Source organism: Gorilla gorilla, chromosome 13, assembly GCF_029281585.2.
Source record: "Gorilla gorilla gorilla isolate KB3781 chromosome 13, NHGRI_mGorGor1-v2.1_pri, whole genome shotgun sequence".
NCBI lineage: Eukaryota > Metazoa > Chordata > Mammalia > Primates > Hominidae > Gorilla > Gorilla gorilla.
Window position 1 is genome coordinate 117688039 of NC_073237.2, and position 25887 is coordinate 117713925.

Here is a 25887-nt window from a genome sequence, read left to right on the forward strand (position 1 = left end):
TAGCTCAGTGCATCCTGACAACAGCCTTGGGAGTAGCATCCTTGGCTGCATTTTTCAGAGGAGGAACTCAAGAGGTTGAGACACGTGCCCAAGTTCTCACCATCAGGGTGGAGTTGGGGTCTAAGCCCTAACTCAGTGGTGGTGGGTCGTGGTGGGAAGCGACTGCCATACGCCCAACATACATGTGAAGTTTTCTTCTGGACATAGTTAGCCGGGGCCACGGTAAGGTGCCGCACACAGGGCAGGAGCAGATGTGAGGGTGTACATCTTCCCTGCCTCACTCCCACCACCAAGCCCCTGACTGCTGCCTGCATCTGGGGTGCACTGGCTCTGCAGGAGGGGGTTTTCTGGATCTAGAATGCTCTGTTCTTACCACTCCACCAGCAGTCATGCCCAGGCCTGACGTCAGCATTCTGGAAGAATGTCCACCAGCAATCCCTGTGCTTCTATTTAAGGGAACATTTGCAAACGTAGGCTCTCCTGGTTCTTGGACCAGGCTGAGGGTCAGGAAGGCATGTCCTCATGGAGATGGAGAGCAGCCCAGCAGCAGTGCCCTGGGGACCTCAGACAATAGCACTGTCTCCACCCTTCCTGGAATTCTGGTGTCCCTGCCTGTGTGTTGTCGGGTCACATTCCATGCCACACACAGACACAAGCATGATGGCTTCGTCTGGAGGGATGGGCCCAGTGCGACATCGAAGGACTGAAGCCTGCCCCCAAGGTCCCTGACTCGCTCTCCTGTCTCCCTGCCAGAGCCGTGTGGTCCAAGGCAAGGAGCCCGCCCACCTCATGAGCCTGTTTGGTGGGAAGCCCATGATCATCTACAAGGGCGGCACCTCCCGCGAGGGCGGGCAGACAGACCCTGCCAGCACCCGCCTCTTCCAGGTCCGCGCAAACAGCGCTGGAGCCACCCGGGCTGTCGAGGTAATTTCCAGGTCCTGGAACACAGAAGGGATTGGCCTCCCCGAAACCTCCCAGCTCAATGACCAGATCTCCAGGCACAGGAATGGGGGCGGGGAATGGTGAATGACGGGGTAAGAAGCAGCTTTTTGTATTTTCCTGCCATGGCCACAGGGTTGTCTGTCTTAGACTCCCCCCGTTTCAAGGATACCCAGTGTCCCTTGCACACTTTGCATAGTGGACAGCTGACTACCTACCATTCTGTACAATCAGCATGCCATTCCTGATTACGTTCCAGTTGTCTACTATCCCTTTCACGGAGGAAGGCACAGATCTGGACTTGATTCCCAGGATGGTCTGAGCAGCCTAGAGGGGAATGGGACTCTCACCTCCTTTGTTCTGGGCACTCAACTTCTGTTAATGCAGCCCTGATTTCTAGAATCATGTTGGCTAGTCACAGTGCATTAGTGACTCATGGGAGTCAACCAAGGCCATCGGGGTCCAAAGTCTGTGCCCTCAGCTCTGATGGTCTGTGTTCCTCCAAGTCCCTACCTGAGAGCTAGTCTTGCTGCGGGGTCTCCTGGGCTGTGAGGAGGGGGCTGAGGGCTTTTTGTCTGGTTCCTGATTAACCAAGCTGTACCCTCCCAGGTATTGCCTAAGGCTGGTGCACTGAACTCCAACGATGCCTTTGTTCTGAAAACCCCCTCAGCCGCCTACCTGTGGGTGGGTACAGGAGCCAGCGAGGCAGAGAAGATGGGGGCCCAGGAGCTGCTCAGGGTGCTGCGGGCCCAACCTGTGCAGGTGGCAGAAGGCAGCGAGCCAGGTAGGAGCCGGGGTGGGGGGCCTGCTGCTGTCCGGATGCAGCTATTAAGTTTCCCTTCTTTCCTTCAGCTTGGGGGCTCTAAATCCTCCCCTCCATCTCACCCGAGGGCCTGTCCCTAATGTATGTTAAATAAAAGCAGTTGCATTAAAAGGAGGGCTATGGTCAGAGAGAGGGAGGTCTCCAGGAGCTAAAGAAAGGAGAGCCTAGCCTGGGCGTGGTGGTTCATGCCTATAATCCCAGCACTTTGGGAGGCTAAGGCGGGCGGATCACCTGAGGTCGGGAGTTCAAGACTAGCCTGACCAACATGGAGAAACCCCATCTCTACTAAAATACAAAATTAGCCGGGCATGGTGGCACATGCCTGTATAATCCCAGCTACTCGGGAGGCTGAGGCAGGAGAATCACTTGAACCCAAGAGGTGGAGGTTGCGGTGAGCTGAGATCACGCTATTGCACTCCAGCCTGGGCAACAGGAGTAAAACTCTGTCTCAAAAAGAAGAAAGAAAGAAAGAAAGGAGAGCCCAGTGTGGGAAGGAGCAGTTGGTCTGTGGAAGGAGGCGGTCCCTCGCTAGGAAGCCTTGAAAGGTGGTAGGCAGGGCTGATAGCGTCAGAGGAGCAGTGGTCTCCTTGCATCTCTAGACTCTCCATGGACAGAAATGCCACCAGCCTGCTCTGTTTCCAGAATGTGGGCCGGGCAGCTCTTCCTTCTGCCAGCCTGCAGTGTTTATACTGTTACTTTGAGTTCATTCCCAGCTGCTTGATGCTTAACAGAAATGGTGAAGAGTGACTTGGTCTAAAGCAGCTCTGTCCAGCAGAACCTTCTATGCAGATGGACATGTTCTGTATCTGCCGGGTCCAATTTGACAGCCGTTAGTCACATATGGCTGTTGAGCACTTGAAATGCGACCAGTGGGAATTAGTGGGAATGAAGAACTGAATTTTTAGTCGAATTTAATTTTAATGAATTTAAATTTAAATGGCTGCACAGGGACACAGCAGGTATAGTGGAAAGAGTATAGGTATTAGAATCAGACAAGATTTGTATCCTGGTCTTAACACTTACCATCTGTGTGACCTTGAGTGAGTTGCTTAACCTCTCCGAGCCACAACTGCCTCATTAGCTGAGTGGAGCTAATGGTCCTCATCCCGCAATGCTGTCGTCAGCCTCAAGCCAATAGTGGTCCTGGCTGTGTGACTACTGCCAAGTCTGCCCTCTCTGGGCCTCTATTTCGTCACCTTCCAATTCCCTCGGGCCTCTTCCCTCTGGATCTCCTGGGATTTTTAGGATGGAGGGAGGAGAGGGAGAGCGGTTGGTTGCGCTTGGGCAGGGCTGGTCCCAGGGTCCGATGAGATGGGAGAGAGGGGTGATGGCATCCCTTGGCAACTGGTGTGGCCTCCCCTCACAGATGGCTTCTGGGAGGCCCTGGGTGGAAAGGCTGCCTACCGCACATCCCCACGGCTGAAGGACAAGAAGATGGATGCCCATCCTCCTCGCCTCTTTGCCTGCTCCAACAAGATTGGACGTTTTGTGGTGAGCCCCTGCGGAGGTCACACCTCTGCTTTCCCCTCGGGAGGCGAGTTCCACAGGACTGGCTGGCAGCAGGGGCAGGAGAAACAGTTCTGATGGTGTGGCACAGAGGAAGGGGCCCCCTGCCAGCTGTAGCCAGCTGTGCCACTCCCTCAGGGGGCAGATAAAGGAAGGCCACCCAGGGGAGGGAAGACATCTCGCTGATGCTCTTTCGTTCCTTCCCAGATCGAAGAGGTTCCTGGTGAGCTCATGCAGGAAGACCTGGCTACGGATGATGTCATGCTTCTGGACACCTGGGACCAGGTGGGTGAAGGACAGGTGAAGGCTCTCTGTGCCAGAGGGAGTGGGAGAAACTAGACTTCCAATTCTATGATCAGTTGCTAGAAGGACCTAAAGGGGGCAGTGCCAGGTGTTGCCAGAAAAGTCTCTAAGGGTACTGGAAGTCACTTCTTCTTTCTGAGCTTCCATTTCCTCATCTGTAAACTGGGAGTGGCGGTACCTCCCTTGCAGATACACTCACCTTGAAAGCTGCAAAACGCCCTATAAAGGCAAATCACATGAACTTCATCATTCTCTCCCAGACCTTGCAGGAGCGTGAACTCTTCCTTTAAATCTGTTGGCAGAGGAAGTTGAACTTAGCAGCATCTTGTTTGCAGGCATAAACTGTCCAGTGTCACCTAGAGGCTCTAGAGCGCTCCTGCTTCTGGTTTGAGGGCTCTGGGCTCTCTCTTCACTTCATCTCCTAGAGAAGGCCATTATGTAGGACTTGGCAGGGGAAGATGCCATTCACTTACTCAACCAATATTAATTGGGCACTGCTTTGTGCCAGGTGCTTTATGTTTGAGATGCTGGGATAGAGCAATGAATAAAGTAGGCATTTTCCTGCTCTCTCAGGGCTTACGTTCTCACAGGGGTGTCAGGTCAGTCACCTTTCCTATCAAGGTGGCTTCTCCCAGAGTCCTCAGAGTTATGGAGCGGCTGGCCACGAAGGCATAAGACTCTACACTACCCACAGGGATGCTCGGAATCCCCAGTTGGAAGATCGGGACCAAAAATGATTGCAGCTTGAGCCATTCAGCAGTTGTCATTGATTGATCCATTGGCTACTTAATCTGTTTGTTCATCTGTTAGGGATTCAGTCAGCCAACATTTATTCAGCACCATGGTCTTCCAGGCAAAATGCTGAGTGCTGAGAATCCTATGATGAGCAAAATAGAATGCCTGCCTTCAAGGGGCTTCCACTTTAGTTGGGAACACGTTTATAAATAAGTGAGGGCCAGACATGTTGGCTCACGCTTGTAAACCCAGCACTTTGAGAGGCTGAGGTGGGCAGATCACTTGAGGTCAGGAGTTCAAGACCAGCCTGGCCAACACGGTGAAACCCCATCTCTACTAAAAATACAAAACAATTAGCCAGGCTTGGTGGTGGGTGCTTATAATCCCACCTACTCGGGAGGTTGAGGCAGAAGAATCACTTGAACCCAGGAGGCGGAGGTTGCAGTGAGCTGAGATCATGCCACTGCACTCCAGCCTGGGTGACAGAGTGAGACTCCGTCTTAAAAAAAAGTGAGAAAAACGAAGTCTGACATTTTATTGTCTAATGCCATTTTATCAATGATAGGTGCTCTTTGAAGTAATATTTTAGATATGCATAAAAATAGATGATACATAAAAATCAGCTAAATAATGTGTAATAGAACTTGTAACAAGACTCAAAATGGTGATAGTGGTGGGTGAGTTATTTTTATTCCAAGCCTTAGGCCCATTTTGACAAAGATGCACACAGACCGGCACATAGTAGACTCTCGGTGCATATTTGTTGGATAAATAAATGGGTGAGAATACGTTTGGCCACTCATTTGTTGAACGAGTGAACGCTGTTCAAGAGATAACTCATGGACCTTTAGAGAAGAATCTCAAACTCAATGCCTGATGGTACCTGGTTGGCAATGTTAGCGAATGAAGCAGGCTGGGCTGGGGAGACGTGAAGGAACAGTGGAGTCTGAGGCAAACTAGAACTGCTCATCTCAAAGGGGCGGCTCCTGCGCAGCTTGACTCAAGTGAGGTTTGAAGGCCCAGGCTGCTAGATCCTCCAATTTTTAAAGAGAAGTTGGAAATCTAGAATGTCATCAACGGTTTAAAAAGACATTGTTGGCCAACACAAGGTGGTGGGTGAGCAAACAAAACATGTTTGTAGGTTGCCAGTTTTCAACCTCTGTTCCAAATCCTTCCAGTCTTAGTTCATGGGCTCTGTTAGTAAGGGGAGGGCTTTGTCTGGTCTGATACCTGGCCCCTCCCCAGTCTTCCTCCAGCCGTGAATTTGATCAGCACTCCTCATGTACCTTTCCTGTCTCATCTCACCTCCAGGTCTTTGTTTGGGTTGGAAAGGATTCTCAAGAAGAAGAAAAGACAGAAGCCTTGACTTCTGGTGAGGACCCAAGTGCCTGGGGGCGGGGGGGAGGGGTCCGTTGCTTGTGGGGTGGTGGGAGTGGCTCCTGTACAGGTCTGGGAATGAGCATCTTTCCAGGGGACTGATGGACAAGATAGGGTAGGGACTTCCTCCTCTGTGGGCCAGCCCCTCATAAATCCTGCCTGGGATAGTGACGAACACATCAGTTCCTTCAGAAACCCTGAGGCTTCTTGAAGAAGCCTCTCCTCTGTTCCAGGAGAAGGAAGGGACAGATGAGAAGTCACGTCAAGTTCCCAGAATACTCAGGAGCTGAACTTGTCAAGGTTTAGATGTGGCAAAGCAGGCCAGGCATGGTGACTCATGCATGTAATCCCAGCATTTTGGGAGGCCAAGGCAGGAGGATCACTTGAGTCCAGGAGTTTGAGAGCAGCCCGGGCAACACAGTGAAACCCCATCTCTAGAAAAAATACAAAAAAATTAGCCAGGCTTGTTGGTGTACACCCGTGGTCCCAGCTACTCAGGAGGTTGAGGTCAGAGGATTGCTTGAGCCCAGGAGTTCACGGCTGCTGTGAGCCATGATCGCACCACTATACTGTAGCCTGGGTGACAGAATGAGATGGTGTCTCAAAATGAAAAAAAAAAAAAGAAAAAGATGTTGCAAAGCAGATTCTTGGTAGCTGAATAGATCTGATTTGTGAGCTGGGAACCCAAAAGTTGGTTCCCATATCTTCCAGTAGAGGACTGCAAGGGAAAGTAATAAGCTTTATGAAGCAGGAAATTAAGCCGTAGCCCTGTTCCTTCCTGTGTTCCTGAGCAGGGTGGTGGAGAACCCACGTGGGTATCACGCCTTTAAAGGAGGATGGTGCCCAGGGCAGGGGGTGGGCAGTAGGGACAGTAGGACCATAGACCCTCTTCTTTGTCAACTCCTGTCCTGAGTCACCCCTCTCCCTGGTGTGGGAGGCACTAAGAATTCCTGGGGTTTCCTTTTCTTGCACGTGTGTCTGCAGCTAAGCGGTACATCGAGACGGACCCAGCCAGTCGGGATCGGCGGACGCCCATCACCGTGGTGAAGCAAGGCTTTGAGCCTCCCTCCTTCGTGGGCTGGTTCCTTGGCTGGGATGATGATTACTGGTCTGTGGACCCCTTGGACAGGGCCATGGCTGAGCTGGCTGCCTGAGGAGGGGCAGGGCCCACCCATGTCACCAGTCAGTGCCTTTTGGAACTGTCCTTCCCTCAAAGAGGCCTTACAGCGAGCAGAGCAACTCTGCTGTGAGTGTGTGTGTGTGTTTTGTTTCTTTTTTTTTTTTTTTACAGTATCCAAAAATAGCCCTGCAAAAATTCAGAGTCCTTGCAAAATTGTCTAAAATGTCTGTGTTCGGGAAATTAAATCCAATAAAAACATTTTGAAGTGTGTACTCTAGTGTGGCTCGTTTCCTTGTGCCCATCTGACAGTGAGAGCCAGCGTCTTCTCTGCCTGTGTCCCTGGTAATTCTGAGAATGGCCAGAGAGGTGCCTAGCATTTGCCTGTAAACTAGTAGAAAGGCTACATCCACCCTGTGCGTGAATCCTGGTGCCCTGAGAGGCGATGCCACAGTGAATTGAGAGGTGTGTAGATTGTCCTGGGGGATACCTATGTGAAAGGAAATAGGGAGGGGCCGGGTACGGTGGCTCACACATGTAATCCCGACACTTTGGGAGACCGAGGCAGGCAGATCACCTGAGATCAGGAGTTCGAGACCAGCCTGGCCAACATGGTGAAAGCCTGCCTCTACTAAAAATAAAAAATTAGCCAGGCGTGGTGGCACATGCCTGTAATCCCACCTACTCGGGAGGCTGAGACAGGAGAATCTCTTGAACCCAGGAGGCGGATGTTGCAGTGAGCTGAGATTGCGCCATTGCACTCCAGCCTGGGCGACAGAGCGAGATTCTGTCTCAAAAGAAAGGAAATAGGTGGGGAACCAAGGAAGACTGGGAGAGCCATTAGACCCTCGACGCAAGTCTGACTCTAGGTGGAGAAAAAAGGGAGAGAAGGTTGTGCAGAAGTGTCTTAGTGGTCATTTATTTAATCCAGGAAGATTTGGCAAAGCTTGTCGGCAGTCCCAAAGCCAAATTCAGTGTTCTTTTTAAATTTAATGGTATAGTCCCATTTTTGTTGTTTTCTATTGTGGCAAACTGTACGTAACACAGTATTTATTTTAACCACTTGTATGTATTTCAGTAACATTGCATATACAGTGTTGTGTAGGCATCACCACTCTCTGTACCCAAAACTTTTTGATAATCCCCAGTATAAATGCTCTGCCCATTAAATACCAATTCCCCATTCTTCCCTATTCGCCAGCCCCTGGTAACCTGTATTTTACTTTCAGTCTCAGAATTTGACTATTCCAGGGACCTCATATAAGTGGAATCATACAACATTTGTCCTCTGTGTGTGGCTTATTTCACTTAGCAGAATGTTTTCAAGACTTATCCGTGTTGTAGCATATATCAACTTCACTCCTTTTTGTGGCTGAGTAATATTCTACTGCATGTCTATACCACATCTGGTTTATTCAGCCATCAGTGGACTCTTTGTTATTTGTGCCTTTTGGCTATTGTGCATAAGGCTGCTATGAACATGAGCATCTGTTCAATTCAAAGTGTTCTTGAGCCAGAGTCAAAGTCAGCCAGCAAAGGAATCGTGTGTCTCTTGTAAGCAGGCGTGCCTTATCTACCCCCTGCACTCAGTCTTTGGGAGGCCTGGCCTTGGGACACATGTGGGATGAAGTTCAAAGCCAGCAGTCGGAGCCCTTATCAATTATATGCCCTGCAGTAGAAAGCAGGCAGGGTGCATCCTCATAGCTGCCACGTCCTGTAGCAGCTGCTTGGACCTTCCTTGCTGCCTCTGGTTCCCACAGATTCATTCTGCTGCCCCAAAGCTATGTGGAGAAATAACTGCAGCAGCTGCCAGCACAAGAGCTGCCCCCGGATGCTCTCAAAGTTTGCGGTCTTCAGGGTATGGGAAAGGGACTCTTCTGTGCCTTCTTGGTCCCCTGGGTCCTGACTCTCCACTCATGCTCAGCATGTCACACAGTCCCTCTTGGATATTTCTATGTTGTTTCATAATCTTTTCTCCTGGGAGACTAAACCAGTCCAAGAAACCTGCTGGAGGACATTCCCCAGTCCTCCCGCTCTGTCCTTTTGGTCTCTTCTCACCTTGTTTTCCCCCCCTCTTGTTCTGTGTCACCTCCCACCACCACTCCATCCCCATTGAGTTATGATGTGAAAGCTCCCAAGCATATGACTGTAAAAGAACAGAAACCAGCATGAGGGCTTAAATGATGGGCAGGCTGTGTGTGTGTGTGTGTGTGTGTGTGTGTTTATACTGTTGTCTCCAAAGCTGGCTGATCACCCAAATTGCCCAGGGAACTTTTTAAAAGCATGGATTCCCCAAGGGCCATTCCTCCAGAGATTCTGATTCATCGCAGAAGTGTCGAGGGTAGTGGAGAAGAAATTTTCTGGATGAAACATGGAGGGAAGATCAAGTCACTTTCAGGCAGAGGGTGCAGCTAGTACAGGCAGGGGGCTGTGAGGGGAACAGCGTGCTCAGGGACAGACAGCAGCCTGGAGTGGCAGGCCTCTGAGCTGAGAAGCAGGCTGGGGCTTTGAATGCCATACCAAGGGTTTGGACTTGATCCCATAATGCTTGCCTTGCCTACCCCCAAAGGTTTGCTTTCATGGTCAAAGCAATCAACTTGACAAAGTCCTGGTACAGAAGTGGCATTTACCACCCAAAGCTTCTAGGGCTTTCATGAGAGACAGGTAGAGGCCTGTCTAGACAGAGCTAGCTTACTTCCTAGAAATTAGTGGGAGGTAAAATTTCAGGTAGACCTGCCCATTAATTCTTCATTTCAGTTTATACCAGCGTTCAAGGGTATGGCTGTGGCCTCAAAAGACAGTTGTGCAATGCTCTGAGAAAGAAAATAGCCTGGGGCCACTGAGATGCTGCCTTCTTATTTTTCTCTCAAAGGCAGAAAAGCCAATCAGGAGCACTATCACTTCAACCACACATTTTATCTTTCTAACAGTTGCAGGCGTCATCGTCTCCTACAATGGAAAAATCATTGTGAAATAATGAGACAGATGCCAGAGGGACAACGCTAGGCTTGGTTCCTGTGTCCAATCTTGGGCAATTCAGTTGAACAGATATTTTGTACTTACTTTGTGCAAGGCATTATAGATATAATACTTAAAAGAAACTTTTGGAGCCTCAAGTTACCCACCTGCAAAATGGTAATGTTGCATTAATACCTAGCTGGAGGTGGTATAATACAGTGGCTAATAGCTGGCTTTTGGAGTCAGACCTCAGTTCAAATCTAGCTCTACCACTCATTAGCAGTGTGATCTTAAGTTCTTTGCCATTTCCTTAGCTGAAAAATGAGAATAAGAACAGTGTCACCCCACTTAAAATTCTCATGAGGATTAAGGGAGGTGATGCTTAGCACAATGTCTGGCCTATATATAGTAAGTGCTCAAAAATGGTTAAAAATAATGAAAGCACCTAGGCCACAGCAGAACCTAGTATTCAACCACGGAGGCAAAGGCCCAATGTACTGTGGATCAGAAAGGATGTTTTTGGCTGTAAGCAGTGGAGGGCTAACTCATACCAAATTAAACTGTAAGCACACTTATGTGCTCTCATACATAATCAGTTCAGAGTTGAGGGGGACTTCATGGTTGACTAAACGTAGTGGGCCTGAGTTTCCTGCTCATTCTCTTGGCCCTCGCTAGTCTGGTAGTAAAATATCTGTAGGTGTTCTGGTTGCTCCACACCCATGAACAGCAATGCCCAGAGGAAAAGAGGACTGTTTCTAGAAAAGTTTTCAGAAAAGGGAGGAGGAACTGCTCCCAAGTCCACGGAAAACCTTTCCTCAGGTCTCAAGAACCCATATTGGGTCACATAATCATTCCTGATGGAATCATGGGCTAGAAGGATGGAATTATTCATAGGCCAGTTAGGTTCATCCTAGCAGGTGGGGGTGAATTCTTCTCCTGAGGTCAGAGCGCTCAGGGGGAGGTATCTGAACAAAGTCATGGCTCCTAGGAAGGAGGGAGGAGATAAATGGATGCTGGGTAGACCGCCATTTTGTTGGAGACTTCTGGGGGCCAGATGTGGAACATTAAAAGTAATGGCTCCTTACAGTTCTGTGGCATCCAGTAATTAATTTTCAGACTGCTCAATTTCCAGTCATTTTCCCCCGGAATCTTTTAGGGAAGATTTGCAGCCTACATTATGATTACTATGTTTCTAGAGTTTATTGTAAAACCACAGTTTTAACAGCGGCTTCAATTTCCTTTCTCACTAAACTCTTCTGGCTACAGGGTAGATTGAAAGGGGCTGTATCCTATTAGCCAGTATGACTGGTTTAGGCAAATCCTAGGTGATCTGAGCCTGGGTCTGCTGTAGACCTGATGGTAACAACATCACAGGAAGAGATCATCACTAATATCCCCGGGGATTTTCCTGTGGCCTGGTCAACACAGCCAAATGAGATTATGAATGGACGTGAAAAAAGCTGTGTAAAGCGTCTTGCACAGTGCTGGCATTCAACCGTGGTTCCTTTTGCCTTCCTCTTGGTTCCTATAAAGTAAAAACTCTTCAGGTAACTGCATAGCTGTGTAGTTGGATCTTATACATGATCTAGCCCAGGATTTCTTAAGTCTTTGGATAGGTTTGGGAGTGGGGCCAGTGTACCCCCAAAGCATCCAAATTTGTGTTGTGCACACTACGTGCAGTTTTCACACGAAGCTCTATAGCTTCCAACACATTCTCAAAAGGTCTGAGACCCAAACAGCTGGACTATAATCTCCCTGTTTTACAGGTGAGGAAAATGAGGCTGAGAGAGCATATGACTTATCCAAGGTCACATTATAAGGTGGATGCTATAGCAAGGAAAGCACTCCAGAGCAGTGATTTTCAAACAGAAATATGTAGAATTCTATGAGGTGCTTCTGTGATTTTGTAAATATTAGATTCAAATTCCATGTTTAAAGTGGTAATAAAAACAGACAAGCCAAATGGAGAAATCGAATGTAGACTCTTGAATATAAGATTGGAACTCTTTCGTAACTCTAATATTGTTTTTCAAAACAGCCTCATTGTTCTCATTGAGTTACTTTATATTCAGTAAATGTTATAAATGTGAACTCAAGAATTTATCCTGGCAAAAGACACCGTAAACCTTTTACTGATGCAGTTACCTTTGAAAAAAGGGGTTTGCTGCTAAAGTAAGAGGAAGGGGCACTTGATTCACTATTTACTAGCCAAGTAACTGCGAGACCAGGTTTGTGAGTATCACAAGAAATGATATATTTTAAAATGCTACATAAGCTGAAAGTCTATGGAACACTGGTTTCCTCCTGCTCAGGACAGTGTGTTATGACATTTGTGGTTACAAATGCCCAATCGGGCCGGGTGCAGTGGCTCACACATGTAATCCCAGCACTTTGGGAGGCCGAGGTGGGCAGATCACCTGAGGTCAGGAGTTCGAGACCAGCCTGGCCAACACGGTGAAACCCCATCTCTACTAAAAATAAAAATACAAAAATTAGCCTGGCGTGGTGGCATGCGCCTGTAATCCCAGCTACTCAGGAGGCTGAGGCAGGAGAATCGCTTGAACCCAGGAGGCAGAGGTTGCAGTGAGCCAAGATCACGCCATTATACTCCAGCCTGGGTGACAAGAGCGAGACTCCATCTCAAAAAAAAAAAAAAAAAAAAAAACATAAATGCCCAATTGACTCTCCTCTTTTTATAATGAACTTTGGCTGAATTGGATGGCCCAAAACAAAAGTTTAAGTTTAGGGCCCGGTTAGGTGTGAATGTAAAGACAAATGAACTTTGATAGTCTTGGGAAAAGTTGTGATCTATCTACAAAATGGTGGTGGTGGTGTGTGGATGGGGGCACTAGAGGCAGGCAGTGTCACACGAAGATACACTGATACACCTCACAAATCTTTGGCATTAGACAGATCTGGGTTTGAATCCCAGCTCTGTTTCTTTCCGACCATGTGACTTTGGCTGTTTTAACCTTTGAGCCTTCAGTGTCCTCATCTACAAAATGGTGATAATAAAGTGTCTATCAAACCATTTTGAGATAAAATGATAGAATGTACATACACGTATTTGTGCACAGAGCTGAGTGACTGGTGCTCCCAAATGGTAGCCACTAATTCAAGACAGTTCTGTCAGATGTTGCAGGTAAAACACATTGGTTTTTTATCATTGTTTCTTTTTAAGTAAAGGCTATGTCTATGTGATTAACTGGGTGACAGCAAGAAGTGGGTTCCTGTCCCGTTTGGAGGAAGGCAAAAGAAAATGAAGTCAGTTAAAGCTTTGTGGTGGTGGAGGGTGTGTGTGGATCTCGAAACTCCCCAGGGAAAATGTGTGGGCCAGTGCACCAGAGGGTGCCTGGACCTGGGAGACAGCAGATGACCCACAGCAGCCTGTCCCCTTCCCCTGGCCCACAAAGCACACAAAGAAGCCAACCAGCCAGCTCAGAACCGGAGGATCTAATGTACTACTTCTGAAAACGGAAATCCACAGACATTCAATACAGGCCGAAACAGACTCTCACCCCAAAAATATTAGTAAAAGTGCATACACTTTATTATGTACATTGTTGGAAAGGGAGGCCACCTGGAAAAACTCCTGCACTGGCACTGTGTTCCTAGAGCTCCTTCTATGCATCCCTCCCAAGTGATTTAATTTCAACCGATTGGACTATGAATTCACAAGGCAGAAAAGTCAAGGTCATTTGGTATCTGGAGACAGGAGAACTCAAGGAACCAAAAGCACTGTTACTCTAAGTCTCAGAAAAGATTTTCAGTCAGGATATGGAGCCTCCTGGTCCTCAAGGGTGAACCACTTCACACAACAGATAAAACCATCATTTTAAAGTTCAAAATGTAAGTGCAACTTGAGTTTAAGTTGCACTGCTCCATACCTCTAATAAACTCAGCTAGGAGCCAGGATACATGGTAGTTCAAGGCTTCCTAAAATAAGCTTGAAATTGGGGTACAGGGGAAGGGATATCCATTGGCTGGATGGACAGAGTAGCTGAGCTAAAGAGAGCTATAAAGGCTCGTGCTGGGAAAGAAAGCTGTTATGCTTAGACTTCTCTAGGTGAACTCAGAGTCTCAGCGAGGAAATGTTACAAATGTCACCCGCCAGCTTTCTGGCCAGTAAGCAGAATGCCAGGTTGCTCAGATTCATAGACATTTGCAAAACAGAAGATGTCTCCTAATATTATAGACTAAGAATTTGTTGTCCAGAGGAGCTGACCAGTTCCTCTTTCAGCATCAATATACATGATAGAAGAATGACTAGGTAAATTTAAAAAGACCTACATCTATATAGATATTGTAAGTTTGACAGTACCTGCCCAAGGTCATTAGACACTATATTAGTCAATATACTGTGAATTCCTTATACTACGTAATGAATGGGTTTGTAATCAACATATTTCACAGTGTACCACAGTTAACAGCATGCAGATAGTAAAATATAATGGTTTCCTGAAGTTATCTCTTAAAAAAGTATTTTAGTCCTTAAGCTATTCAAATAGATATATAACAATTGCATATAGAATGTAGAGAAAATTCTATTACAAAATTAAAACTATTTAAAACCTGATATATGAAAATAGGCAACAGTGAGAAAAAAGCACTTTTGTGACAAATATTTAGCTGGTTTGAAAGACAGAACAAGGAGGAATCATTTACTCATAAAGAAGGTTCAAATAAGTTAAAACATGGATGTATTTTTAAAATGACCACTCTAGTAGTGAATTTAAAAGTCTTTGAAGGGTTAGAGTAATCTTTTTCATTAGTCTTGGCTATTTCCTCTAGTTCTGACAAGTACAGGCAAGAAAATGGCTACTCTCAAGTAAGGATTATTCTGAAACACGGTCTGGATTTAGAAAATAAATGAACATTAGGGGAATTTCCTAACCAGGTGTGGTAGCTCATGCCTGTAATCCCAGCACTTTGGGAGGCAGAGGTGGGTGGATCACCTGAGGTTAGGAGTTCGTGACTAGCCTGGCCAACATGGTGAAACCCCATCTCTACTGAAAAAAAAAAAAAATACAAAAATTAGCTGGGCATGGTGGCATGAGCCTGTAATCCCAGCTACTGGGGAGGCTGAGGCAGGAGAATCTCTTGAACCCAGGAGGCGGAGGTTGCAGTGAGCCGAGATCATGCTATTGCACTCCAGCCTGGGCAACAAGAGTGAAACTCCATCTCAAAAAAAAAAAAAAAAAAGACTCTCTGGAGGTAAGGCACGTATGACCTAGAGAAGCTGGTTGTGGTGTAAGGTCATCACTTTCTGCAAAGCATGTATCCAGTCAGTGGTGTCAGGTGGCAGTTACAGCCCAGGTTCTTGCCTCTGGCCTGGGTGCTTAGGGGATTCAGAATGAGTCAGTGGAAGTCAAAACAAGAGGGAGCTAACCTACTACATAATCATCTAAAAATACAAACTTTTAACTATTTTAAGACTAACAGATTACCTTCTATAAATCACCAATCTCTCAGTATTTACAAGCTAACAATTCTTTCACCTATTTTTATAACTGCTATACATTCTGGGAACACCACAATTGACATATGGAAAAAGAAAAGCCCTACCCTCTCTTTATGAGTTAAAGGCTAATTTGGTCCCCGACTTCACGCTTGGAAGGCTAGCGCTCATCTCTGCACTAGCCTAGATGGCTGTGTTTTGCCCCTATGATTCCTTGCAGCATATCTATGGGCAGAGGGAAGACAATTGTTGAGTTTTTCTCAGCAGCAATGGTGGTCAGTGTCTGCAGGTATCGGAGCTGAAGGGCTGCAGGAGATTCAGTGATGACCATGGAGGCTTCTTTCAGAGCCCTGGATGCATTCATTTCTCCTTCGGCTGCAATAACCTATGGATGGGTGAAAGGAGGGGTTGAAATGGAGAAAACCTCATGGGGACACGCAGCACTCTTCAACCGGGGGTATGTATACCTCAGGTGGTCCACAAAACTTTCCAGGGTGTATGCCAGAGTAGTTTTAAGGAAATCAATTTCTACATACTCAGTTTCCATACGCTTCTTTTTCTGAAACTGACTTGCCTGACTAGTGCCTGGATCAAGACATTCTCTTTTACTATAGCCTTTCTCCCATTTTCCAGGGTAACAAACAAAGGGATAATTCAAAATACTGTGCAGGATTGAGAAAGCAAGTAACTTTAATGACTGCAGGCAAATCCTTTTGCAAGTCAGCAGCATTTCCAATTCTCTGACGAGTACCTTACTAAACTGAAAGCTGACAGGTCATTATAAATATTTTTTGATGAAAGACTGTGATATGATTTTTTTAGCACATAAATTCAAAGTGCTAAGAACTGTATGATACTACTTTAAACAAAACTTCCATTTCCATCTACTTATTTATGTAAATAAGGTTTCAAAGTCCTTATAGCTATAAAAATGAAAAATAGGAATAAAATTGATGCTGAATCCTGTCTCATTCCAGCATTAAACAACAGCCATCTATACATGTATGATTTAATTCTCATTCATCTTATGAAGACAAGCATTTCTAGTAAAAATTGACTTCTGGTACTCGGTGCAGTGGCTCACACCTGTAATCCCAAAACTTTGGGAGGCCAAGGCGGGCAGATCACTTGAGGTCAGGAGTTCGAGACCAGCCTGGCCAACATGGCAAAACCCCATCTCTACTAAAAGTACAAAAATTAGCCGGGCGTTGAGGCAAGCACCTGTAAACCCAGCTACTCGGGGGGCTGAGGCAGGAGAATTGCTTGAACCCGGGAGGTTGCAGTGAGCCGAGATCATGCCACTGCTGCACTCCAGCTTGGCTGACAGAATGAGAATCTGTCTCAAAAAAAAAAAAAAAAAAATTGACTTCTTATTTAGGAGAAATTCTGAAATGTTTGTAGAACCTTGTTTTTAGTTACAGGAAATTTTTAAAAATTAATTCTAACTTACGGACTAAATATGTTGCAGTATGTTAATAAAATAATTCATGACAAAATATATGTTAGGAAAAGAATCTGGCGGAAGTGAAGATGCAATAAAAAACTTAGGTTTAAGAAGAAGAAGAAAAAAACAATAAAAAGCTCCTGACTGTTAAGAGTTTACTTACATATTTTTAATGGATAACTAAATCATTATTATTTCTCATTGGGTACATTTAAAAGAATGATGTTAACAGTTTTATTTTAAAATGTCAATATTTACAACCTGCCAGGAATTATATTCTTGGCAAGAACATAAATTCAAGATGAAAATTTTTACATGCCGATTTAAAATGTTTGATGGACTTTTTAGTTTTTCTAAATTCTGTAAGGGGTTTCACAGGCAAAAAAGTTTGAAGATCACTCGAGTAGTGGACAGAACAGGAGTTCTGGAGTCAAATGGACTTGAGGTCAAATCCCAGATCTAACATTTACCAGCCGAATGTCCTCAGAGAGGTTACTGAACATCCTGAACCTCAGTTTCCCATTCTTAAAGCAGACTAACATGTACTTCAGAGGACCACTTGCGAGGAAGACAGAGAAAGTATGTAAAGTGTTAAATGAATAAAGGTGGCTATTATAGAGGAATGGCAAGTGACAAGACCTGATTTTTGGGTCCAACTATGCTTTAATGCACAAAAGATTCAAGGTAGTTACTTTAATTCATAATCCTAGAAGAAGGAAAGGTATTAAGACACCATAATTATCAAGATTAAAAGTACAATTTTTTTTCTCCAGGTTATTATCCTCACTTGAATCTTGAATAATTAATGGTCCATAATACTCCATGAATATCAGAATTGGAGGTGATGGTCTTATGCCCAGTGAGATTTCATTCACTTACACAGCAAAATTTGGGGGCCTTCTAGGGTTAATAAGCCCTGTGTAGGAAAAGCTAAGGATAGAGTGGAATCCCTAGCCTTCTTCAGCTCCTGGTCAGGTAGGGAAGGCAGACATGGAAGTAGATCATTGCATTCTAGTGTGATAAATGCTGACAGACATATGTACAAGGCACAGTGCTAGCACACAGAAGAAAGCAACTTTTCCAGAGGGTGACGTGGTGAGGTTATAGAAGTTGAATATTAAATGATAAAATGTTTGCTGTTTAGAAAAAGATGAGGAAGAATATTTTGGGCAGAACACATGAAATGGTACTGAGGTATAAAAATGGTATATTCCAGAAAACTGTCAATGGCTGAATACTATGGCAGGAAGAGGGGAAAGGTGGGGGATGAATGGGGCCGGGTTCTGAAGGGCAGTGAAGGCCAGGGTGTTTGGTCTTCATTCTGTAGGCAATGGGAAGCTGCAGAATGATTTTAAGCAGGTAAGTAAACTCCATCAGATCTAGTTTGAAAAAACTCTCTGACGGATGTCTGAGGTTAGAAGAGAAGGCAGTGAAAGCTGCTAGTGGAACTGCTTTAGAGTGGCCGGTGCGATTCACAGGTGGTGGGGACAGAGAATGAAATGGTTTGGGGAGCTATTCTCCCTCCCCGAAGGAGGGCGAATCAGTGGAATTTGGAGACTAGGTAGGAGGAGGAAAGGGGGACACAGGCTGAGACCCAGGTTTCCAGGTTTTGGTTGCATAGATTAGTGCCATTAATGGAGATAGGGTACAGAATATAGTACTCACTGAGAGAAAGGATCTAGTTCACAGGATAAAAACCTTAATTTATCAAAGCCACCCATCATGTCCTGCCTAGGTCTGTGAGAAGGGACAAGTGCCAGCTTTGCTCAAAGAAAACCACAGAACTGTATTCCAAGGTAGGCACTACAGAGAATACATCAGAAATCCCCTGCTATGAGAGCAGCAGGCTCTCATTTTTTCCATATCGTCTCAGATGTCCAATTAGGCACTTTTTTCTTTGGACATGGACCAACTGAAAAGATATCTCATTTCCCACCACCAATCAATACACAATCGCTTGGCTGAGAAGCCAGACCCACCGGGCTGGGCACACATTTTGTTCATAGAAAAGCCACACTGAGCAAGCTGCCAAAGATGTAAACAACACCACCGGCTTTGTCTAAATACAGGCCAAGTACACTCCGTTGATAGGATCTTAGAGAGGAAAGCAAGTTATTTGTGGGTTTGCATGACTTTTGTCAAATGTGCAGTAATCTCATAGCAATCAACATTTCATATTTATAGAACATCATTTTAAAGTCTGGCATTTTCATGTATGTGAAATTGGTGCTACCTGTCCCTTCTGTAGACCAGGTGGTCTGGGCAGAGGAAAAGGCAGAGAAAGGTGATCTGTACTTCTGCACTCCACCCTCTCAATTAATAGACTTCTACACCCAGAAACCTGAGCCCAAAAGCATGTGCCAGGTGTTTTTCTGAGAGTTATGAAAAGGAAATAAAAGCTGATGCAAACACAAAAGATATTACATTTCAGGCCACTAAGAGCTGGTCTAAACACTTTAAAAACCAAACCTAACATACAGAGAAACACGTAGGAGAATCTGTCCTCTTCTGTGACCGGCTTCTTTCATTCAAATTATGTGTGTGAGCACTTACATTCATTCTCTTTGCTATGTAGTATGCCTACATGTGAATAAACCAGACTTCATTCATTCAGCTAGGAATGGACATTTGGGTATTCTACAGTTTGGGTCAATGTGCTGCTGTGAATATTCTAGTACATGCCTTTTGGTAAACATATGAGTGCATTTCTGTTAGATTCATACTTAGGAGTTGGAGCTGCTGGCTCATAGGGTATACAAATGTTCAGTTTGAATAGACATTGCCAGACTGTTTTCCAAAGTGGTTGTATTAAGTTACACTGCCACCAGCAGAATATGAGAGTTCTAGTTCCTCTCTCACCCACACTTGGTTCTTTTCCGTTCTTTTCAGGCCATTCTGATAGCTGTCTAGTGTGACATCTGCTTATAATGTGAATTTGCATTTCCCCGATGGCTAATTAGCCTAAGGAATTCTTCTATAAAGTCTCTTAATCTTTAGATTATTCCACTCTATCTCACCTTTCCTGTGCAATTTATTTGTTGAAGAAACTGTGACCCCCCCTATTTTCCATGAGAATTTCAATACAATAAGCCTATGGTTGTTGCAGGGTTACTGTATTTTACAGAAGGGCTAGGCTCATTGTGATTCTATGTGTGAACTCCAAGACAGTCACTGCCCAGGTTCATGAGACTGCTTCTAGACTAACCCTACAGCCCCGTCCAAGTGGGAGCATGGCAATTCAGAATTCTAAGCGGTTTCTTCTATCTTTTCTTACTGTTATAAAGGGAAGATAGAAATTTTCTTTCCAAACTCTTAAGAATGCTATGGAAGAGGCTCATAGCCCATCCTGGGAAGTCAGTACTAGAGGAGGCAGTGAGGAGCAGAGGGGAATTCTAATTTCCACTGCCACTAATCAACTGTGCGACCTTGCGGACATCACTTAACTTTTCAGAGCTTCAATTTTTCCTTTGAATAGTGGGATGGCAAACAAGTTTCATTTTTTTTAAAGTTTTTATTATTTATTTAATTTAATTTTTTTGAGAAGAAGTCTTGCTCTGTCGCCTGGGCTGAAGTGCAGTGGCGCAATCTCAGCTCACTGCAACCTCCACCTCCAGGGTTCAAGCAATTCTCCTGTCTCAGCCTCCCCAGTAGCTGGGATTACAGGCGCCTACCACCACGCCAGGCTACTCTTTGTATTTTTAGTAAAGACGGGGTTTCACCATGGTGGCCAGGCTGGTCTTGAACTCCTCATCTCAGGTGATCCACCCACCTCAGCCTCCCAAAGTGCTGGGATTACAGACGTGAGCCACTGTGCTTGCCCTCAAGTTTTGTTTTTCAGAGCTAACTCTAAGCAGTTGAGGGTTGTTACCCGGAGTGCTATAGAAGGGTTCTGAGGCCAAGTCTAAGCTCAGAGGAAAACAGTGCTGTGGTTAATTACTAGCATGGGAATAGCAGGATGGAGTGCTAGCATCTGGGCTAGGTGTTTGCCACCTATGGAAGATAATCTCTGAGGATCCTTTGGGCTCTGACATTCTACGTAGTATATGTATGATACATTCTACTATTCAATCTGGTTTGGAAATGAGGCTTTTGCCTAATAACATATTCTAGTTAAAAGCAATTCCTAATTTTCAAAATAAGGAGATGATAGGGCACATTTAATAACATCATAAACATAATTTAATCTTCTAAATGTAACAGTTTTGAAAGAAGGCACTTGAGGGTTCTGCAGTACTACCAGGTTATCATCACAAAGCAACGATGATCATATTAGGCAAACCTAAAAATTCTGGTTAATACAAAATTCTGAAGTCGCATGTCAAATGAGCTACTATCCTATTTGATGCTGGCTAAGAAATTACAGTGACCAGTTTGTGGCTTAAAGGGCATCCTAAGAAAAGAACAGGGTTCTGTGGTCAGCCAATGACCACCAGCTACTACTATTTTCTAACAACAAATTGGTTTGCTCCTTGTGTCTTGGGAGATTTGTCAAGTCCACAGCAACTCCTCCTACGAAAACTGCTCCTCTTCTTCAACCCATTCACAGGCATAAGGCTGTGGAACCATATTATTATGCTATCTTTGCACTTTGACCAAAGTTGGACCAAAAAGACTCTCTCTTCTGTGAACGTGGAATTAGGGCTGGTCTGTGTTCTTTAGTGTTCACCTGGCAGACATGTAAAGCTGGGAGCTAGACATTCTCCACCACAAGCTATCTACAGTGAGATGTGGCACAGGAAAGGGAAGGACTAGTTCCCTGAACTGCCTTCTGGTTCCAATTTTGGTGAGACTTGCCCCTACTTCCTACCCTTGGATTTGGTGAGATATCCCTGAACTTTTACACATTATCATCTTTAAAGATACTCTTTTCTAGGTTAGGTTAACAAATATTTCCTCAGTGCCTCCCAGAGGGGCCATGCCACCCATGCAGGGTTAAGACATAGGCAGATGATGATGAAAAGAAGGAAGAAAAAAGGCAGATGTCAAAGTAAGAGAATATAAACAAGAGGAAAAGAGAGAATGAGGAATAGGAAACAGTAAAAGGGAAAAAGAGCCTGAGAAAAGAAACAGAACAAAAAAGAAGCCAAAAATAAGTAAGAGATGGGTGGTATGGATGGAATGGTGACCCACTTGCTCCGAAGCTGGAACTGTTAATTTGACCTTAATATGGAATTGGGAGAATAAAGTATGGTACACACAGTCATAAAAGAATGAGGTAACTCTACATGTACTGATATGCCCATAGATATTAATATTAAATGAAAAAAGCAAAGCGCAGAACAACATGTGCAGTATAACCCTACTTTTGTAAAACAAACAAGCCAGTAATCCAAAAACCTGGTCAAATAAAATCCAAATACACTCAACTGTTAGGAGTGGTGACCTCTGGGGGAATATGATTTGAAGTTACGGGGAGGGTTTTCATTTCTACTAACTTTACCACTTCAAGATTATTTCAAGTTTTGACAGCAAGCATGTTTTACGTTTTTTTATAATTATTAATAAAAGAGAAAACTCAGTAAGAAAAACAAGTTTAAAAAAAAAGTTACCTTGGCGCGGGCCTCGCGGGACGCTTCTGCTTCTGCAGCCATAGCTCTCTGGAGCTGCACAGGTAGTTTCACATCCTTAATTTCCACACGCTCCACCTTTATTCCCCAGGCATCAGTGGCATCATCCAGAGTAGACTGTTAGGAAGAGAGAAGGCAAGCTAAATCTGCTCAGCCCAGCCCAGATGCCGACAGAGGCTGTATTCATTGGGATTTGGAGGAGATAAGGTGCTGGGGAGAGTTGTGGAGAGACAGTTACCCCACGGTGGAACGAATGGTGACGCAGGGGCTGGCTCACTGATCCTGATTCTGTTGCTAACAAGCTAACGCAGGGGTTAGCAGCTTCTTCTAAAAGGGCCATATAGTGATTGTTTATTTGTAGTCTCTGTCTCGACTATTTAACCCAGCTGTTGTAGTCAAAAGCAGCCATGGATAATATATAAATAAATGGCTGTGGCTATACTCCAGTCAAACTTTACTTACAAAAACTACAGCCTGTAGGCTACAGTTTGCCAACTCCTGAGCTAATGTGACTCTGTGTAAGTCATATTACTCCTTTGTGCTTCAACTTCCTCCCTTTAGAATGTCAGGAATGAAACCACACATCTATTTCATAGGCTGTTGTGCATATCAAATACGATCATAGATTTTACCCACGATGAAGTCTATACAAATAATAAGAATCCAGAGTTATAGCACTTTATCTTTTTTGAATAAGCTATGCTTAACTGAATATCTGTTACTCAAGAAAGACTGGAAAGCACAACAGTTATAATTCATGGGACTCACACACAGAATAAAGCTTTAGGAATACCTACACTATCTTGTAGAATAGCCTCTGTTCTAAACAAAAAGGTTATTACTGATTCTGGAAAAAAATACACACTGAAGAAATTTTTTAAAAAATGTACGCATGAGTGTTATGAACTCATGAACTGCTAATGTGAAAAATGTCCGCTCCTGCCAAATTTGAAAAATTTTTACTATGAAGAAAAAAAAACGGTCACAGACCCCCACAACTTGAATTCATAAAAGGTTCTCAAACAACCATTGACTCTTTGCTTCATTTTTCAGCTTCTGGGGGGTAACAGCATTGACATACTCCCCACCTGCATGTTGTGTGCAATTTCTTCTCTGTCAGAGAGGATCTGAGAAAGGTTCTTGGTGCCCAGAACATTCCTCAGAGTAGTTTGTGCCAAAAGACGGGTTGCTGAGTCAGCGTTGGTGATATTTGCCACAGCCAGGGTTGCATTCTGAACGCGGTAATAGACCACACCATCCACGCTAATTGTCACTGAATCCTTTGTGAGGATCTACAAGATGAAGGAAGCAATTTTACATCTGTCAATGACTTTTTTTTAACATAACTGTAAGGAATGTTATTCTACAGAATATCTTATAACACTAGCTGATTTTCTTTAGTAAGGAATCAGAAAGTTAATTATATCTTTTAAAATTTAATAAAATAAATTATTCAAGTCCATTAATTCATTCAATCATACAAATAATATTGAGATATCACTCAACAGCAGGCACTGTACTAGGTACCAGGGATTAAGGTAGGAAAAAAACTTGGTTCCTCCTTTGAAGGAGGTTAGGGAATCAAAGGAAACTCTTAGGGGCAGCTGTGGGTGGCAGGGGTGATACCTGAATTGAATCTTGAAGAAAGGAATACAATTTTTCTGAGGGTGTTGGGTGGAGTGGAAGAATATTCAAGAGAGAAGCACTAGAGAGTCAAGGTTTGATAAACTACAAGTTCCACAATATTACTGGAACAAAAAGTGCATGGGGAATGTTTTTAAAGGGCAAGGTCAGCATAAAAACATATTTTACAGCATGCTACATAAAAATGCTAAACATGACATATTTTTGTTTTAAGCTAAGAAGTTATCTGAGTGAGAGGCTCCAGGAAAATAGTTACGTCCATCACTTAAAACTCACTGGGACTCAGGTTTCTCATTTGTAAAGTAGAGATTAATTATAGTACCTACTTTGCATTCTTGCTAGAATTAATGCGTTAAATACATTCAAGTGCTCAGAAAAGTTCCTGGCACATAAGAGCTGTCTTATTATTTCATCTTGGATAATGGTGGTAACTTTACTGAATAAAACATTGACTTGATTAACTGTAATAAGTTAATTTAGATAATAATAAACAAGCCAGCTGGGCATGATGGCATACACCTGTAGTTTCAGCCACTCAGGAGGCTGAGGCAGGAAGATTGCTCCAGCCTGGGAATTCCAGCCTCTCTCACTAACAACATCAGGCTGGCACCTTTCTACTGATCATTTAAATGTCCTTCTCTCTGTGAAACTTTCTTGGCTTACTTGGCAGAGTTAAGCACTCTTCCCTTGCACATCCACTGCACCTTACTGTAGTGACATTATTTATTCACATTTCTACTTCTCTCTTAGACTATGAATTTCTTCAGGGCAATTCTTTGTAACTCTAACACTGGCAGAGTACTTGAAACATAGCGGGTAGTCAATAAATGAGAGAGGAGCTGAACTGAAATGTGGTCCTGAGAATAGTGACCGATGAGGAACACAGCAGTGAGAGTTAGGAGACCTGAACTGAGTCCCAGCTCTGCCTTCAGGTCCCTGGATGGCCTCTAGCAAGGTTTTTAACCCATTTGACCAACAGATTCCTCATTTGTGAGATGGTGCTAATAATACTGCCTAATTCTATCCAAATTTCTGTGAAGATCAAATAAGAACATACTTGTGAATGAAGCCCTTTTGAAAGAGTAAACAGCTATGAAAATGGAAGGTAATAATAACAATGTTGTAACATGGCTGTTTAGCCCTGCCAGACATCAAAGCAGTGATCCTTTTTTAGTAATCTCAAAACACTTCTAACATGGAAGAGAAGTGGAGGATTTATAAATAAATGTACAGTGTATTACCATCTTGTATGAAAACTAATTATTTCCCATGACATGATGGGAAAATGTGTGTCATTCCCAAATTCTTGCCACTTTGACTTTGCCACAGCTTCTTTCTAAAGCTACAGCTTCTCTGCCTACTGTTTATCATCGGCAAGGGTTTATCTCCCTTCACAGAAACTTCACAGGGGATCAGAAAAAGGATTGCTGCCAAGTTCCAATCTGCTTTGCATTCAGCAGCTTGCAGAAGAGGAGAGGGCCACTGGAAAGCAGAAGCTTAAACAGCAACTCTGCCAGATGTCTGTAATGTTTATAGTGGAAAATGCCAGAATGTCCAGCTACCCTGAAAGGGGCTCCTTCTGAGACTCAATCTTCCTTAGACGATGGGAAAACATACAGAGAATACAGTGATACTCTCAGTCTTGTTCTTATGAGTAAAATGTGGGCAAAATGATTCCTGGCATCACTAACTTTGGGTGGATTATAAAGTCTGACCCCACCCACTTCTTGGATCAGTACCAACAAGGAAGTTCCTAAGCTGGTTTCTGGTATTTGTGACATGAGAAGGCAACATGGCCAGGCTCCATCACCATGCTGAGTATCTGGCCTTTGGCCAGGAAACACTGACAGCATTCTTCTGTCCTTCCCCCTTCATGATGTTTTCAGGTTTTCTGTATGCAACGGTTATTAAGTCTCCTAAGGACATGGTTCCCAGGATGGCCATCACTTTTTCGGGGGTATGAGGGAGCTCATGTACAATGCATTTAGCATGGAGCTGTGGAAAAAACAGCACTAT

General features: G+C 44.5%; 2 protein-coding genes across 11 annotated transcripts in view; one reads left to right on the forward strand and one right to left on the reverse strand.

Annotated features, from left to right (window-relative positions):
- Positions 1–7073, forward strand: part of GSN (gelsolin) — a 64475-nt gene extending 57402 nt beyond the window's left edge. For all 10 annotated transcript variants that reach the window (XM_063697015.1, XM_019033272.4, XM_055351828.2 and 7 more), the window contains 6 exons: positions 754–924; positions 1549–1723; positions 3129–3253; positions 3476–3553; positions 5618–5678; positions 6668–7073. In XM_063697015.1, the coding sequence (XP_063553085.1) occupies positions 754–924; positions 1549–1723; positions 3129–3253; positions 3476–3553; positions 5618–5678; positions 6668–6837 (780 nt within the window). In that variant the 3' untranslated portion in view covers positions 6838–7073. The remainder of the gene's footprint in view (positions 1–753; positions 925–1548; positions 1724–3128; positions 3254–3475; positions 3554–5617; positions 5679–6667) is intronic.
- A 6211-nt stretch (positions 7074–13284) lies between these two features.
- The window catches only part of STOM (stomatin), a 31370-nt gene continuing 18767 nt past the window's right edge, over positions 13285–25887 (reverse strand). Inside the window, exons 5-7 of the mRNA XM_004048541.5 lie at positions 23316–23519; positions 22210–22344; positions 13285–15601 (exon numbers count right to left, since the gene is read on the reverse strand). Of these exons, the coding sequence (XP_004048589.1) occupies positions 15395–15601; positions 22210–22344; positions 23316–23519 (546 nt within the window). The 3' untranslated portion in view covers positions 13285–15394. The remainder of the gene's footprint in view (positions 15602–22209; positions 22345–23315; positions 23520–25887) is intronic.